The sequence below is a fragment of the Vipera berus genome (genome assembly GCF_964194415.1).
Source record: "Vipera berus genome assembly, chromosome: 1".
Taxonomy (NCBI): Eukaryota; Metazoa; Chordata; class Lepidosauria; order Squamata; family Viperidae; genus Vipera; species Vipera berus.
In genome coordinates this window covers 71,562,340-71,581,393 of record NC_138202.1, presented here as the reverse complement: position 1 = coordinate 71,581,393, position 19,054 = coordinate 71,562,340, and the positions used below count along the sequence as shown (strand labels likewise).

Sequence of the window (19,054 nt, the reverse complement as noted above, 5' to 3'; positions counted from 1 at the left end):
TTGGCTCAGGGCCGGTGGTCCCAGTCAGATCTGCAGCAAAACATAAATTGGTTGGAGCTCAGAGCTATACATCTGGCTCTACGCCATTTCCACTGCACAGTAGCGAGACAACATGTTCTAGTCCTCACAGACAATGTGGCAGCGAAAGCCCACATAAACCGGCAAGGGGGTACCCATTCCAGGTCCCTTATGGCCGAGGCTCAGTTGTTGGGAACCTGGGCAGAGACCAACCTCTCCTCCCTCAAAGTCGAGCATATCTCAGGACAGGCGAATCAGCAGGCGAATTTCTTGAGCAGGGTGACAGTGGATCACTCCAAGTGGTGCCTGCATCCAGATATCTTCAAAAACATATTGGAGAGGTTGGGTCATCCAGTGCTGGACTTATTTGCTACTCCAGCAAATTCCCAGCTCCCGAGGTTCTTCTCCCAGTTCTTGTCTCCAGGGGCGGAAAGAGCAGATGCTCTCTGCAGCCCGTAGCCCGGAGGCCTGCTGTTGCTTTCCTTCTTTCCCCCTGATCCAGGCAGTTATCTGAAAGATACTGCAGGAACAAGCAGAGGTAATACTAGTTGCTTCACACTGGCCAAGACGGCCGTGGTTTGCCGACCTTATGGGCCTCTCAATCTCTCCTCCGTGGAGGATTCCTCCAGACCAAATATCTCTCAGCCAGGGGATTCTACAACACCCAGAGCCCCAGTGCCATTTGCCTGGCATTTGAACGACGACTTGTGTCGCAGGAGTCCTACTCATCAGACGTCATTACTGTGATGCAGGCTTCACGGAGACCTTCTACTAACAGGATTTATGATTCCACGTGAAAAAATTTCTGCACCTGGTGTAGAAAGCAACAACTAATCCCAGGGTTGATCACCATCCCAAAGATTTTGGACTATCTGATGGAGGGACTCAGGAAGGGCTTTTCGCCCAATACGATCCGCAGACAAGTGGCTGTTCTGTCCACGGTGCTTACATATGGCAATTCAGAGCCCTTGGCTCAGCATTCCATGGTGCGCTCCTTTGTTAAGGGAGCAACCAACATCAGGTCGCCCGTGGTTCACAGATATCCCTCTTGGGATCTGTCCAAGGTCCTACAGGCTCTCACTTCTTTTCCCTTTGAGCCCGTCAGAACCTGTTCCCTGAGGTTCCTGACGCTTAAGATGGCCTTCCTAGTGGCTGTCACATCAGCTAGGTATATCTCTGAACTGGCAGCCCTGTCTATCAGAAACGACTTATGTATCTTTCACATGGACAGGGTGGTCCTGCGGTTGGATCCCTCTTTTGTTCCCAAGGTCAATTCCTTGTTTCACAGGACGCAGGAAGTTGTGCTGCCAGAATTTTGCCCTCAGCCGTCTCACAACTTGGAACGTAAATGGCACACCCTGGACGTCCGCAGAGCCTTACATCACTACATTAAGCAAACTACTCCCTTCCGCAAATCTGAGGCCCTCTTCGTTTCATTCCAACCCTCTTCAATGGGCCAGAAGGTGTCTGCCTCTACCATTGGCAGATGGATTAGGGCATGTATAACAGAGGCGTATCAGACATACTCCTCGCCAGTTCCTAGTCGGATCACCACCCACTCAACTTGCAGTGTGGCGACCTCAGTGGCGTGGGTGACGCAAGCGTCTATTGAGGAAATTTGTAGGGCAGCAACGTGGTCGTCACCTTCACCTTTTGTGAGGCATTATAAATTAGATCGATTTGCCTCAGCAGATGCCTCGTTTGGTAGGAGAGTTCTCCAGAGAGTAGTACCAGATAGTGGGACACAGGCCCAGACTACTTCCCACCCACAGGAACAGTGAGGCTTTGGTATGTCCCATCTATTGTGGATTCTCCATTGGTCATGCTGGAGAAGGGGCGTTGTGTTACCTGAATGCCTTTTCTCAGCATGACAATGGAGAATCCACTCCCCCCCCCCCTGTTTAGGTCCGTCAGGTCCTGTGTTAGGGGACTTTTTTCTTTGAGCCACTACATTGTAAGGTCATCAACGGCTACGCCTTCGTCAAGAATGGGTATCCTAGCCCAAGGGAAGAGGCGTGGCAAAGGGTTGATTGACTTGGTCTCTGGGCAGGAAGACAAGGATTAGCCCATCTATTGTGGATTCTTCATCGTCATGCTGAGAAAAGGCATTCAGGTAAGACAACGTCCCTTTTCAAACAGGTTAGTTCATTTTTCAACATGAATGACTTTTGCCACAAAAAGTGCCTGTAGTGAGTGTGTGGGAAACTTTTTACTTTTTTATTCCTCTCAGTCCCAGCAACTGATTTCCTGCTGAGGATACAGAGGACGTTAGTAGTCCTAGGAACATTAATGCCTACTCAGAGGCTGCTTTAAAGTACCCATGAGATTTTGATTGGTGGATTCCAAGGCTTGACAGTTAAGTGGGTACATAGCTGGCTCAAAAAAATCGTATCATGAAGGATTCATCATCAACAGGAGAAGAGTATCAAACAGAGCCATATGGTTCAGTCTTCTGTTCTTATGTATTCATTAGTGCAGATGATAGCAAATGCGTGGGATAGCTAATAACCAACAACCATCTTGATAGGTTAGAGAAACGAACTGAAAGTAATGGAATGAATTGAATACAGTAAATAGCGAAGTTGTACATCTGAAAAGCAAAAATCAATTGCAGCAATATAGCACACAGTTTGTTTGGCTTAGCAATAGTGCAGTACAGTACTTGAGAAAAAGACTTTGGAGTAGTAGTTGAATGCTACTGATAATGAGTCAGCAGGATGATGTGATTGCAAAAATAAAGACAAAATTTTAAGGGCTTTGAAGGTCATAACCAATACCTTAAAGCCGCTGGGTGAGATCATCCGTCACCATGGAGCAAGATATCATCAATATGCTGATGATACACACTGTGGTTAGAGACTCTTAGGGGCTGGATGGGAAGCAATGGGCTGAAACTGAACCCTGGGAAGATTGAGTGGCTCTGGGTTTGGGGTTCTTTGGTCCACAGAAAATTGCTACCTTTGGTCTTGGATGGGATGGCACTGCCCCAAACACACCCAATGTGTAATCTAGGAATTCTCCTGGATTCACAATCCTGCTCGAGGAGGATGTGGCAGTTATGGCCAGGAGAGCCTTTGCACACCTGCAGGTAGTGCACCAGTTATGCTATTTCTTGGATCAACAATCCCTACCCACAGTCACTTATGCCCTAGTTACCTCCCATCTTGACTGTTGCAATGCACTCTACATGGGTTATAGGGCTGCCCTTGAAAAGCAACTGGAAGCTGCAGTTGGTTCAGTATGCAGTGACCTGCATGGTTTTGGGCATACCTAGGTGCGCACATATGTTACCTCTCCTGCAGGAGCTTCATTTGTTTTTTATTTTCTATACTGTGTTTTTACTGCTTGTAAGCCACATAGAGTCACTGTGAATGAGTAGGTGGCCATAAACCAGGGGTCTTCAAACTTGGCCCTTTTATGACTTGTGGACTTCAACTCCCAGAATTCCTCAGCCAGGCACGCTTTGCACCAGCTGAAGCTTCCAAATGGATTTCAAGGGTAAGCCCCATGTAGAGTGCATTGCAGTTGTCCAGACAAAGAGATGACCAGAGCTTGAATAACGAAGTGCAGGGAGTCATGATTCAGGAAAGGTTGTAGCTGGTGCATAAATTGGAGCTGTGCAAAAGATGTTCTAGTCATGCCTGTCACCTGCTCTTTGAGCAAGAGATGTGAGTCCAGGAGATTGTTGACTTGTGGTCTCCTCTTGTGGAGCAACTGCCTGGAATATTGGGAGTGATCTCCTCGGTCTTCATTCTGCCACATTTGTTTGCTCTGTTTTTAGCACAGACATTTTCAGTTTGCCATTTCTTCCCCAGAAGTGCCTATCCTCATCTTCCAATACATCTTTTCTGAAGATTCAGCGTATAGGTTGAATAAATAAGGGGAGAGTACACTGTTCTACTGTACTATGGCTTCTTGACTTGTATTTACGGTTTTGATGAGAACTGTTAGATGTTCTGGGATTCCCATTTTTCTGAGCATGATCAACACAATCAAAGGCTTCTATATAATCAGTGAAGCAAGTATCTTCTTTTTAGTGTTCTTTGGCTTTCTCAGTTATCCAGCCTACATTAGCAAATAATATCTCAGGTTTCTTGACCTTTTCTAAAGCCAGTTTGAACAGCTGACATCTCTTTTTCCAGGTAGGGCTCTGCATTGGATGTTCCTAAGCATTATTTTGCTACCAATTAAGGACATTGTATGATAGTTTATGTACTCTGTTAACTCTACTTTGGTATTTTTATTTTTATTTTATTTATTAAGTTTATGTGCTGCCCATTTCATTGATGAGCAACTTTGGGTGGCTTACAACATCATAAATACAGCTATGTAAACAGAATTAAAACACCAAACACTAAAAGTTAACAACAACAAAAGATGGGAACCAAATAGTGTGGAACTGGGATCTTCTTCCTAGTCTATTAACCATCTCCAGAGTAGGATGCTCCTATTGGAGCCCCAAGCCCATCGGCAGAGCCCGATTGCCAGGCCTTTTCAGAAAGCCAAGAGGATGATGGTGGATCTCAAACAGCATAATGTTCCAGAGTGAGGGAGCCACAGCAGAAGAGGCTCTTCTCCTGTCTGTTGGCCACTGTATCATTCTCCAGTTTGGTTAGAACCTTTAGTGATTCTTTTTCTGTTGTTATACATATTGCTGTGGGTTATTTCACCAGTTCCTGTAGCCTTCCAACTGAAGTGCTGATCTCACTTCATCTTCTAAAACTAGAGGTTCTTGTAAGTAGGGAATATCTTCTAAGGTATCTTGGATGTTTATATCTCTACCGTACAGTGCTTTAGTATACACCTTTTCTTTAGTATATCTATTTAAAATCTCATGAATTCACAGATCCTTTGCACTCTTTTTAGACTCTGTCATCTTGGGGGCATTTTTATGAAGAGTAACTTGGGTACAAAATAGTATAACAATGTAAAAAAAAAGTTTATTCTTATTTGGACATAGAAGATATTGAGCAACTCTTGATATTTTGCTAATTGAAGATTTTGGATTGCAACATTGCATTTGGTGCATTTTCAGTATATGAACTGAGTATTAGCAATACTGGCAATTGTAGAAGCTTCAAATATATCCTTTGGTGTAATTTAACATAGATAACTAAAGTAATACTTTAAACATTAAAAATTCTTTATCTTTTAGTGATCCAGGGGGCGGGATTGAGATGTCAGAGTTTATTCGAGAAGCCACACCTCCAGTAGGATGCAGTTCTCGAAATTCTTTTGCTGGCCTAGATCTAAATAACCAGGTAAGACCTGTTTGGGGACACGTGCCTTTTTTTTAGTTAAGTTCAGCCGAAATATGAGCCAAATAACAGCGCCCTTTATTTTTATTTTATCCTCATTTCTTTTAGTTTATTGAGGATCTGTTGCTTTGTTTGTTTTTGTCAACTTCCAGGATTTTAAACTATTGTCTACTTACTGCAAGATCATACACTGGTTAAATTCTTCCAAAATGTTTTTTTTTATTTACATAATTTGTTGAAGTTATTCTGACAATGAAATAGTTATTGTTGTTGCTATTCTTTGTAGTTGTTTAACATTGGGCTGATTGGATTCTTTGAATCATTTTATGTTCATGTATTTGGACATCTGTAGGTATTCCTAATTGCAGTTATTTATGTATTATTATTCACATTATTTGAAATTGCAAAATACATTTTATGAGAGGAGCATAAATAGCACCATGATTTAGGAGAAAAAAGCAATTATATGATTAATTGTTGTTCACAAAATAATCTTTTTAAAAAGCTTAAAAGTACTATTCCTGTTCTATTAATAAAGGAGATTTCAGGTATTTACTCCAGTTATCGCAATTTTGCCTAAGAAGGTAAATTATTGATGCAACTCATTAGGTTATTTCTTTCATTTTAGATTGGATCAGGTTTATCTCGTCATGGAACTGCAGCTACCATTAAAGGTAACATTCTAATTTTTTCATCTTTGAATAACTTCAGCAGAAGTATTAGTATTAAAAGGCGTTTCCATTACATTGTTGATAGGTAAAAAATAAAGCACAATATAAGAAATGGAAAAATTCTTATTGATCCCTGAGTTTTGACAAAAAAAATACAGAGTATCTTTAATTTAAATTTTATTTTTTTAACCAGAAAATTGATATGTCAGGAATTCTTTCCCTTTGTTTTCCTGTTGCAATAGCAGGCTTTTTCCAGATTTGAAACCTATTACAGTATTCTAGAATGTCTTCCAAAGTATTTCCAAGTATTTCAACTGGTTTGAAATTTCACAGCTCTAGTTATCTTATATGTAATGATATTTATAGACCATATTCATGCCTTTGGCAATATATCCAGTAATTAAAGATGATATTATTTCATCTTAAGCTCTGTAATAATTCTTGTTTCCTAAGGGAACAAGGAACACCTCCTGCCAGCATCAAACTCCCTTCGTCCAGTGCGCTCACACAGGGAGGGTCTTCTCAGGGTGCCACCGGTAAAAGATTGCCGGCGGATAACACCCAGGGGGAGGGCCTTCTCTGTGGGTGTGCCTGCCCTCTGGAACCAGCTGCCCGTGGAGCTTAGGACCGCCCCTGACCTTCGTTCATTCCGCCGGGACCTGAAGACCTGGCTCTTTGAGCTCTCCGGCCCAGGCTGAGAATTTTTAACTGAGGTTTTTAGTTAAGGGATAATTTAATCTTTTTTAACTGTTTTTTAACTTTTGTATTTTGTACTGTTTGATTTTAAATACCCTGTAAACTGCCCTGAGTCCTTTGGGAAAGGGTGGTATATAAATTTAATAATAAAATTAAAATTAATTAAATTAAATATACTTAAATGAACTACCAACCCAATCTCTATAGCGCTTCTTCAGATCACAACTTCCATGTTCATAAAGTTGGAATAAGTCAGGTCACGCCATACAGGTGACCTGACTTATATTATTTGATGCACTAAATCTGTTCCAATCTTTGGTTAGAGTTACTTTGGTGTTTCATTTGAAAATATAACTGTTTGTTTGTTTGTTTGTTTGTTTGTTTGTTTATGCAAAGATATTATAAATTTTATATTTCACTTAGTTGAGCCTGAGGAGGTTTACAGTAATATCATATAAATAAAACATACTTAATACCACAAAGTGAAGTAACGTCCATCATCAGCATTTCATTGCTCTAGAAAATAATAGTCTTAACACTTTATGAAAAACAAGTAATTAGGAACATTTCCTAACTTAGGAGAAAGTATAGAGGATTTCAGGGCTTGGGGCCACCAAGAAGATATTTGGTGATTTGCCATCTTCATCACTTCACATAGGGTCAGGACCTTCAGTTTATTTTGCTTTAAATAATGCATAAGGTGAAGCAAATCTTCTTGAGGGTATAATGTTGAATGAACTTGTTTTGTTGATATAAGGAATTTCATTAAAACGTGTCCTTAGTCCCTGCTGATTGCTCTGTGTCCTCAGTATGTGTGATTTTGTATGGAAGAGGGGATTCAAAAATTACAAGTCATTAGTATAATTGCAAACAGTGCATTTAAAGGTGTTATTCAGTGCTCTTTCATCCCTATAAGAAGGCTGAAATTTATTTTGGTTTTAAGATGTACTGACCATTTGGGATTTCATTTGCAATGTACATCCTCACCATATCATATATGAGAGTAGTTTTCATGCTATACTCTTATAGGGATTGTCTGGGGCTGTTTGCTGGAAATAGTAAGGTCAGCCCTGTGTATGATGAGGTCTCACACAACGCAACTGGCCTCCCTGTTGTATATTCTGCAGCTTCTTGAATAGCGAATATAACACTAGCCAACTCTCTCTTAGTCTTCCATGATGTTGTCTTTCCTCTCATCAGCTTTGTTGTTGCACAGGCATATTAGCCACGAACTAATAATGTAATTTAACATGGTGGAGATGCCCTATTATCTTTTGGTTTTCTTAGTCTTACGTCAACACAACAGGAATATGCAACAGTGATGGAATGCCCTAACAGATTAGAGTGTACAATTCAGATCATTATAACTAGTGGGTTAGGACGCTGAGCCTGTCGATCAGAAGGTCGGCAGTTTGGCGGGTCGAATCCCGAGTGCCGCGTAACAGAGTGAGCACCTGTTACTCGTCCCAGCTTCTGCCAACCTAGCAGTTCGAAAGCACATAAAAATGCAAGTAGAAAAATAGGGACCACTACGGTGGGAAGGTAACAGCGTTCCGTGCGCCTTTGGCGTCTAGTCATGCCGGCCACATGACCATGGAGACGTCCTCGGACAAACGCTGGCTCTTCGGCTTTGAAACGGAGATGAGCACCGGCCCCTAGAGTCGGAAACGACTAGCACACGTGTGGGGGAACCTTTACCTTTACCTTTAGAGAATTAAAAACACTTCTTAAATTCTGTTTTCTTTTAGGAGTACAGGATTATGCTTTCTGAACTAACACATTATTTCTTTTACTTAGGTGATACAGACACTGCAAAAACCTCTGATGATATCAGTCTGAGTCTTGGCCAGAGTTCTAGCCTTTGTAAAGAAGGGAGCGAAGAGCAAGGTACGCATGTCTTGTGTGCAACCTGCTAGGTGTTATATCCATGAATACGTTTTTAGTAAAACAAATAATAACTGTCTTAATTCTTTATTTGCAAAATAATAGTCATTTAACTGCAGCTTGCTGTATTAAGTGATCATTTTATCTGTTATATAATCAAGTCTAAAGTTACGGTGATTACATCTGAAGTCTTTTGCTATTCTAAAATCTTTTTTTTCCCCTAGCAAACCTCAGAGGGTGTTAGATGTGTCATAAGTGTTTTTCTTGTGGATTCATATGCTAGTGATACGAATCTTAATGAAAGTAGCTTGCAAAGAGAATTAAACAACTTTTTTTTTTAAAAAAAGACTTTTCTATAACGAACGATGAAGTGATTTTCACACATTTCCATATGGTGTATTTTGTATGCTTCCAGATCTGCAGTCAAGTGAGTTAATGCACTTAGCATAATATTCATGCAATATTAATGACCTGTTTTTGTTATCTGGACTTCTTCAAGAAATTAACTCATTGTAATTATCAAGACTGATTTCTTACAAGATTTTTTTATTCACATTATTTTATTATTTAACTATGGGGGCACGATGGCTCGATGGTCAAATATGCTGAGCTTGTCAGCTGGAAAGCTGACAACCCAGGTTCGAGACCCGAGTGTTGTGTGACAGGGGTAAGCTCCTGTTACTTTCCCAGCTCCTGCTCTTGATAAGGAAGGGACTGCCTCTTCCGTTTCCCCCCTCCATCTATGTCCCCATCTCTGCCCTTTTGACTGATGCCCACCAAGCTGGGCACTGCAACTCAGGCTCTGTGGCTGCAGGAAGGGCATAGACGGGGGAGAATAGGTGATTGGGGGGGAACTTGCAATGTCTTTGTGGTTATTGCAGGTGGGCCCCCAAACATCCAAAATTTGATCATGTGACCGCAGGGATACTACAACAACTGTAACTTTGAGACTGGTCATAAATTCCTTCATTCAGCCACTGCTACTTAGAATAGTCACTGAATTAATGGTTGTAAAGTGAGAACTACCTGTACATTGTAAAATGCTTATTCTACCTCTTTTTGGTCCTTGCACTAATTCCATATAATAGTTGTTTTCGTTATTGTTTAGGGTTTTGGTTGGCTGTGATATTCTGATGCATAGATTTGCTGAATGGTGAATAATTAACAAAGTGATCAGAATTGTGGATTTTAGTCATTTTTGTTAGAGCAGATTCTGTATGCACACGTTAGCTGAAAAAAGGAACCTAGATATAAAAGATATTTTATTGGAGCTTCTTAGTGTAATATGTGAATATACTATTTCTGTTTATATCCTGTTGAAGTACATTCATTTGAAGGAAGCTACTATAGGCATTTGCCTGCATACTTATTAAATTTGTTTCATTTTTTTTAAAAACAAACAGATTTGGCAGCTGATCGGAAGACTTTTCATCTGATCTCCGTTGATTCCTTTGTGTCCATTCAGCCCTCATTGTCAACTGCACAGGAGTTATCAAGAGACAGCACTGATAAAGTGTGCCTTGCTAATCAGCATTTAGATCCTTCTGGGTCTAATACGTGTGACACTGAAATGGCTTCTCTTGTCCCTTTGCATTCACACTCCTATAGGAAAGATCATAGACCACGAGGTGTGCCAAGGACTTCCAGTTCAGCAGTTGCATTTCCAGATGTGTCACTAAATGACTTTCCTCTCTATCAGCAAAGGCGGGGGCTGGATACTGTCAGTGAACTAGAGGCTTGCAAGCCTCGAACAGGATCCAAAGAATCATTAGCTGAGAACTCATGTATTTCTGGTGTATTTCAACTAGATGACATTCTAAAATGTAGCAGTCCACAACTGCTAGTCAAAAGCAGCAAGAGTAAATCTTTAGAAGCAGACAAAAGTGTGGATAGCCTGAGAAGCCTGAGTACAAGAAGTAGTGGCTCAACAGAGAGTTATTGTAGTGGCACTGATCGTGACACCATCAGTACCGTCAGCAGCTATAAAAGTGAGCAGACAAGTTCTACTCATATAGAAAGCATGTTGTCAGAGCATGAAGTGTCGCCTAAAGAAGAGAAAAAAAGCAGCAAGAAAAAAACCTCTGCTGTTGATTCTGGTGACTGTCATATTGCTACTAACAAAAGGATGAGTACGGAAAGAACTATAGTTGAAACTAACACCAGCAGTTGCATTCAAGTAGAAGAATGCCTGAATGCATCAGAGGAGATGCACAATCAGAGGGCCCTTAGTACCTCTGCTTCAGAAGAAGCAAATAAGAATCCTCATGCTAACGAACTAACAACACAAACAGAACAGTCTCCCCGAAACCCTACTGTGAAAAGAGAGGAACATAAAGAGAAATCTTCCATGGTTGACTCGAGAACTTTTAAGGAAATGGTAGAAAAGCAGAAGGAGGGGGATGTGCGACCTAAATCATGTAGCTTAATCCATCGGACAGCTTCAGCTCAAAAATCCAGCAGGAGAAGGACAGGGAAAAAACGAGCTAGTAGTTTTGACACAAGTCGACACAAAGAATATATTTCCTTCCGAGGGGTATCTTCTACCAAGCCCCACAGTACAGGTTTTTGCCACGATGAAGACTCAAGTGATCAAAGTGATTTGAGCCGAACTTCAAGCATGCAGTCAGCCCACCAGTTCAGCAGTGATAGCTCTTCCAGCACAACTTCTCATTCATGCCAGTCTCCTGAGGGAAAATTCAACGCCCTAAAGACAAAATATATTGCCAAAGAGAGAGGCACAGACTTGGAAAATTCTTACAAAACTCACTTGGGCACTGATGCAATTGTTAAAAAGCATTCAACCCGACAGACTCACAGTACAAACGGTGCCAAGAGTCGTACGAGGGTGTTAAGCTTGGATAGTGGTGCAGTAGCCTGTTTCAATGATCCAAATCTAATGATGCCAGATACAATAAAACAATTAACAACTTCTAAATCTGACTTAGAGGCCAAAGAGGGAGAGGTGCTTGATGAGCTATCTCTGTTGGGAAGGGCTTCACAACTAGAATCAGTCACTCGCTCTAGAAATAGCTTACCCAACCAGGCTATGTTTACTGAAAGAGAAGATCAGGAGAAGGGAAGCATTGGTAAGTAATTGGAATACTTAGATGTAGCACTGCCTATCGGTGCGGTTGTTCTCTACATAGTCTACATTGGCTTATAGGAAATGTCAACTTCTTGCAGGTCTTCTATATTTGGGGTGTTTTACATTTTGAGATCAGTTTATGCTAATGCTATTCTGAGTTCAGTTAGCATTAAATAGTGAATACTATTACTAATATTGGATCCCTTAGCATGAACTGAGATAGGTTGAACAAATACAACTGTAAAGAATTGTTGAGGTTGGTTGGATACATTGGAATGTTGAGAATATGGTATTGATCCTTTCACAAAATGGATGCCTTGGCAGGCCTTACTACAAATACCCATTGGTCAAAAAACAAACTGGTGAAGTTGTTCCCGGCTACCAAAGAATATAATCCCTGCTACTTCAGGTTACCATTTATTTTCTGATCTAGTGAGCACACTTCCAAATAAAAAATTGGCTAAAGCTATCAATTGTATTAATTTTCTAAGAATTCCTGTGATTATGGTAAATCAGAACAATATTACAGCCTAACTGCCAGCTAATTACAGCAAAAAATAAAAATAAAAATAAAAATTAATTTTAAAAATCCAGGCAGGAAAGGTAATCTGACAAGTGCCCAATGAGGTATATGCAGGCATATTGGTTGTTGTTGTTAGCTGCGAAGTCGTGTCCGACCCATCGCGACCCTATGGACAACATTCCTCCAGGCCTTCCTGTCCTCTACCATCTTCTGGAGTCCATTTAAGCTCACGCCTACTGCTTCAGTGACTCCATCCAGCCACCTCATTCTCTGTCGTCCCCTTCTTCTATTGCCCTCGATCTTTCCCAGCATTAGGCTCTTCTCCAGTGAGTCCTTCCTTCTCATTAGGTGGCCAAAGTACTTGAGTTTTAGCTTCAGGATCTGGCCTTCTAAAGAGCAGTCAGGGTTGATCTCCTCTAGGACTGACCGGTTTGATCGCCTTGCAGTCCAAGGGACTCGCAGGAGTCTTCTCCAGCACCACAGTTCAAAGGCCTCAATTCTTTGGCGCTCAGCCTTTCTTATGGTCCAACTTTCACTGCCATACATTGCAACTGGGAAGACCATAGCCTTGACTATACGCACTTTTGTTGACAGGGTGATGTCTCTGCTTTTTAGTGTGCTGTCTAGATTTGCCATGGCTTTCCTCCCCAGGAGCAAGCGTCTTTTAATTTCTTGGCTACAGTCCCCATCTGCAGTGATCTTGGAGCCCAGGAAAATAAAATCTGTCACTACCTCCATTTCTTCCCCATCTATTTGCCAGGAATTGAGAGGGCCAGATGCCATGATCTTGGTTTTCTTAATGTTAAGTTTCAACCCAAGTTTTGCACTCTCCTTCTTCACCCGCAACAAGAGGCTCTTTAGTTCTTCTTCACTTTCTGCCATTAGAGTGGTATCATCTGCATATCTTAGGTTGTTGATATTTCTTCCGGCAATCTTAATTCCAACTTTTGATTCATCTAGCCCTGCCTTTCTCATGATGTGCTCTGCATATAAGTTAAATAGGCAGGGCGACAGTATACAGCCTTGCCGGACTCCTTTCCCAATTTTGAACCAATCAGTGGTTCCGTGTCCAGTTCTCACTGTTGCTTCTTGATCCGCATATAGGTTTCTCAAGAGACAAATAAGATGGTCTGGTACTCCCATCTCTTTAAGAACTTGCCACAGTTTGTTATGATCCACACAATCAAAGGCTTTAGCATAGTCAATGAAGCAGAAGTAGATGTTTTTCTGGAACTCCCTAGCTTTCTCCATGATCCAGCGTATGTTGGCAATTTGATCTCTAGTTCCTCTGCCTCTTCGAAATCCTGCCTGCACTTCTGGTAGTTCTCGATCCACATACTGCTGAAGTCTAGCTTGTAGGATTTTAAGCATGACTTTACTAGCATGAGAAATGAGTGCAATGGTGCGATAGTTTGAACATTCTTTGGCACTGCCTTTCTTTGGAATTGGAATGTAAACTGATCTTTTCCAATCCTGTGGCCACTGTTGAGTTTTCCAAATTTGCTGGCAAATTGAGTGTAGCACTTTTACTGCACTGTCTTTTAAGATTTTGAATAGCTCAGCTGGAATACTGTCACCTCCACTAGCTTTGTTGTTGCTCAGCTTTTCTAAGGCCCACTTCACCTCACATTCTAGGATGTCTGGCTCGAGGTCAGTGACCACATCATTGTGATTATCTGGGACGTTAAGCTCATTCTTGTATAGTTCTTCTGTGTAATTTTGCCACCTCTTCTTAATCTCTTCTGCCTCTGTTAGGTCCCTGCCATTTTGGTCCTTTATCGTGCCCATTTTTGCATTAAACGTTCCCTTCATTTCTCCAATTTTCTTGAAAAGATCTCTGGTCCTCCCTATTCTATTATTTTCTTCTATTTCTTTGCACTGTTCATTTAAGAAGGCATTCTTATCTCTTCTAGCTATTCTCTGGAATTCTGCATTCAATTGGGTGTATCTTTCTTTTTCTCCCTTGCCTTTCGCTTCCCTCCTTTCCTCAGCTATTTGCAAAGCTTCCTCAGACAGCCATTTTGCTTTCTTGCATTTCTTTTTCTTTGGGATGGTTTTGGTTGCTACCTGTTGTACAATGTCGCGAACCTCTGTCCATAGTTCTTCAGGCACTCTGTCTATCAGATCTAATTCCTTAAATCTATTTGTCACCTCTACTGTATATTCAACAGGGATATGATTTAATTCATACCTGAGTGGCCTAGTGCTTTTCCCTACTTTCTTCAGTTTAAGCCTAAACTTTGCAAGGAGAAGCTCATGGTCTGAGCCACAGTCAGCTCCTGGTCTTGTTTTTACTGACTGTATAGAGCTTCTCCATCTTTGGCTGCAGAGCATATAGTCAATCTGATTTCTGTGTTGACCATCTGGTGATGTCCATGTGTAGAGCCGTCTCTTGGGTTGTTGGAAAAGAGTGTTTGCTATGACCATCGTATTCTCTTGACAGAATTCTATCAGCCTGTGCCCTGCTTCATTTTGCACTCCAAGGCCAAACTTGCCTGTTATTCCAGTTATCTTTTGGCTTCCTACTTTAGCATTCCAATCCCCCATGATGATAAGAACATCATTTTTTGGTGTTAGTTCTATAAGGTGCTGTAGTGCTTCATAGAACTGGTCAATTTCATCCTCTTCAGCACTGGTGGTTGGGGCATAGACCTGGACTACTGTGATATTGAATGGTTTGCCTTGGATTCGAACTGAGATCATTCTGTCATTTTGAGGATTGTATCCCAGTATTGCTTTTCCTACTCTTTTATTGACTATGAAGGCTACTCCATTTCTTCTGAAGGATTCTTGCCCACAGTAGTATACCTGATGGTCATCTGAATTAAATTCACCCATTCCTGTCCATTTTAGTTCGCTGATACCTAAGATGTCAGTGTTCAGTCTTGTCATCTCTTGTTTGACCACGTCCAGTTTTCCTTGATTCATGGATCTTACATTCCAGGTTCCTATGGAGAAAAAATCTTTACAGCATCGGACTTTCCTTTCACCACCAGACATATCCACAGCTGAGCGTCCTTTCGGCTTTGGCCCAGTCGCTTCATTCTTTCTGGCGCTACTAGTACTAGCCCTCTGCTCTTCCCCAGTAGCATATTGGACGCCTTCCGACCTGAGGGGCTCATCTTCCAGCGTCATATCGTTTTGCCTTTTGGTACTGTCCATAGGGTTTTCATGGCAAAGATACTGGAGTGGTTTGCCATTTCCTTCTCCAGTGGATCACGTTTTGTCAGAACTCTCTGCTATGACCTGTCCGTCTTGGGTGGCCCTGCACGGCATAGCTCATAGCTTCATTGAATTACGCAAGCCCCTTCGCCACGACAAGGCAGTAATCCATGAAGGGGGGCATATTGGTACCCAAGTATATTATGCTTTATATTTGTCATCTAGTCTAATACTTTTATCATGTTTCATCTGTAATAATGAGGTAAAGTTGAACATACTTGCATTCTACTTCTTAAAGCTCTTAAATATGTGTAACATCTTTCCTTTAAGTTTTTCCATTGCATCTCTTTATACTAGTGTCATGACTGAACAAAAGACAGATTTCTTTTCTTTTGTAGTGTGGTACTGTCTAGCCTTTTTGTAAGTCCCATAAGTTAGCTCTTAATATATGTGTGGTTTCTATAATATAACAATCCCTATTTTGCTTTCATCATTGGCAAATATTCCAGTGGAAAATGGCTGCAATGTATATTTTAATGCTGAAATAGTACAGGTATTAAACAGATACTAATTTCTTCCAAAGCATTTTCCAATATACTCAGAAGATTTAAGATCCATGTTTGTTTCTTGAGGACAATGAAACCAGCTCTTTGCCCTTTCACTAACTCGACCCATGCTTCTGAAGACCAAGGAGGTTTTTCTTTCCCCCAAATGGCTGCTATTTGATTCTTTAAGCATGTTAGGGGCTAGTTAGCTATTTGCTTGAATAGGTGTATTGAGGTTCTACTTTAGGTCACTTGTAACACATACTTGACACTCAAGAAAGTTTGAAGTCTATTAGTATAGGTCAGGGGTAGGCAACCTCAGCTCTTTTATGACTCGTGGATTTCAACTCCCAGAATTCCTGAGCCAGCCAGGCTGGCTCAGGAATTCTGGGACTTGAAGTCCACGAGTCATAAAAGAGCCAAGGTTGCCTACCCCTGGTATAGGTAGTCCTTGACTTACAACAGTTCAGTTAGTGACTGTTCAAAGTTAGAACATTATTGGAAAAAAATGACATATGACCCTTTTTCACGCTTATGACCGTTGCAGCATCCCCAGGGTCACGTGATTTATATTCAGATACTTGTAAACTGGCTCACATTTATGATGGTTGCAGTGTCCCTGGGTCACCTGAGCACCTTTTGCAACTTTCTGACAAGCAAAGTCAATGGGGAAAACCAGGTTCACTTAACAACCGTGTTACTAATTTAACAATGCAATGATTCACTTAACAAATGTGGCAAGAAAAGTCGTAAAATGGGGCAAAACTCATTTAACAAATTTCTCACTTAGCAACATAAATTTTTGGGCTCAATTATCATCGTAAGTTGAGGACTGCCTGTAGTAGCAGCACTTCACAAGCGCATCAGCACTTTCCAGTTTAGAAATTATGTTTCGTAGAAACCTGAACTTTCATATAAAGTTGCCAATGTTCAAAACACAATTTAGAACAGTAGGCTGGCAGAAAGAAAAGCATCTCCAATTGACAGTTCTGGTTTGTAAGCATTTCCTCACTAGTACCTTGTACATTTTCAAGAATAAATAATGCTAGCGAATGTGACTTATAACTATAGTTTATATGTTGTAACTATTAGTATATTATAAATAATATAATATGCTCTTCTATTGGTATAACTTGACCAATTAATATAACTGTTAATAGAAATTGCAAGTGAGAGGGTTTCTGATAAGTTATATTCACTGGCTGTTTGAGTTTAATTATCATAAAATGTTTATATATATTCTCTCTCTCTCTCTCTCTCTCTCTCTCTCTCTCTCTCTCTCTCTCTCTCTCTGTGTGTGTGTGTGTGTGTGGTTGTGTGTGTGTGTGTGTGTGTTTGTTTGTTTGTGTAAACAGCCAGTCAATATAAATTATCAGAAATCCTCTCTCTTGCGATTTCTGTTAACAGTTATATTAATTGATCATTATACCAATAGAAGAGCATATTATTTATTTATTTATTTTATTTTATTTTATTTCTATACCGCCCTTCTCCCGAAGGACTCAGGGCGGTGTACAGGGCAATACAATATTATATTTATAGTATGTTATAGTTACAACAAATAAGCTATAGATATAAGTTATATTTTCTGGCACTGTTTATATCTACAAATGACTTTTTGTGTGTTTAAATTTTATCCCACTTTGTTTACCAAAGTAGTTGATGCTTCATATTTAAAGTATTTGCAGTTAAATGGGAAGGCAATCACTGTATTTTCACTTTTGAAATATTTCTAATAATTCAACAAAATATAAGTATAAACTACATTATCACAGTCAAGGCTTATTCTTTCATTTTTATTTTATCATAAAGTGATATAGCAAATAGAAATGTTACTGTCTTTGCAATATAGTTTGATTAGTTGTATTGCAAACTGAAATGGCGGGGACTAGAAGGATATCACGATTCCCAAGCCTTTACATAACCTAAAAATTAACAGTTTTTCTTTGTAGACAATCGTATAATAGTAGTGTTTCAGACGTATTTGTTAGTCCTTAGCATCATTTTAAAAAATGTTTATTTTTTAAAAAGAACTACAGACCAAATTTTAGTATATCACGTTGGAATAAAGTGCATTCTAAGCTTTTTCAGAACTAGGAAATTGCTATTCTAACAATTATCACAATTGATAATGCAAAGAGACTGAATTTAAAAGAGCATTTTTCTGCATTTATGATATATGTTTTCTTCTCATGTCTTATTTATTAAGAGTACTACTCCAGTTAAGTTGTTTCTGAATTCATCTAATAAAATATCAACTTCAATTTGATCCTCCAATTTCTATTTTTTTGCTGATTGGATCCAAATGTAACAGTGCTAACAGGCCAAGTTAGGTTATGGAGAATCCTATACTGTTTTGTGTGGCTTTTTCTATCATGAGTCATTAAGGGCTTGTCAAGTACAACTTGAACTAAAATTACTGTTAGCAAACACATGAACCAGATCTAGCTTTAAAACTGAAATAGCTGGGAGTTGAAATCTCCATGATCTCATGAGAGTCATGATACGCATGAACTCATCAGATTGTGATAGTCATGATTAACAACTGGTGTAGTATTAAGTTTACTCCAGCTTCTCTTGATATAAATTCTCAGAAAGAAAGCTTTTCTCATCCGACATCATTCACTAGCATAATAGCTGACTAATAGGCTCATTATTTATGGTTAGCCATACTAAACTTTCTTACCAGTAGATTGCAGGCAATAATTCTAATTTCAGAAGTGAAGAAAGTTGTAATGCATATTTTAGCAATTATTAATAATTATAGTATTCTCAGCGGTGAGGTCTTCATAATAAAGTTGTAAATTGCAAAGGTTCCAGAACTGGCCTGGGGATATAAACAAGATCCAACTACACCAATTTTGTGGTGTAGTTCTTATGACATTAGTGGGACAGAATTCATTATAATACAAGCCTTGATATTTATACGATAGGAAGAAGAATCTTCCCCCACCCTCATTTATCTTTACTATAAAGTAATACATGTTCGCTGGAAATAGGGTAACAGAATCAAATGACCTTTTTCTGTCATTTTTCTGTCATTCCAAGAGAAGTTTCAATCATCTTAAATTCAAAATAATTTTCCTTTTGGGTAAATATTGTAATTTATCTTCTGTTTGTAAAGTACTAATACCTTATGCACATAGTATTGGTTATATTGGCTTATTTTATATAAACAATTTGCCATTCATATCTGCCAAAAGCAAACTTTA

At 40.0% G+C, this 19,054-nt stretch overlaps 1 protein-coding gene across 1 annotated transcript in view; it reads left to right on the top strand.

The window, feature by feature from the left end:
- The window catches only part of PCNX1 (pecanex 1), a 117,136-nt gene that overhangs the window by 19,892 nt on the left and 78,190 nt on the right, over nt 1-19,054 (top strand). Inside the window, exons 3-6 of the mRNA XM_081315689.1 lie at nt 5,174-5,279; nt 5,905-5,950; nt 8,441-8,530; nt 9,931-11,613. Coding sequence (XP_081171815.1) covers nt 5,174-5,279; nt 5,905-5,950; nt 8,441-8,530; nt 9,931-11,613 — 1,925 coding nt within the window. The remainder of the gene's footprint in view (nt 1-5,173; nt 5,280-5,904; nt 5,951-8,440; nt 8,531-9,930; nt 11,614-19,054) is intronic.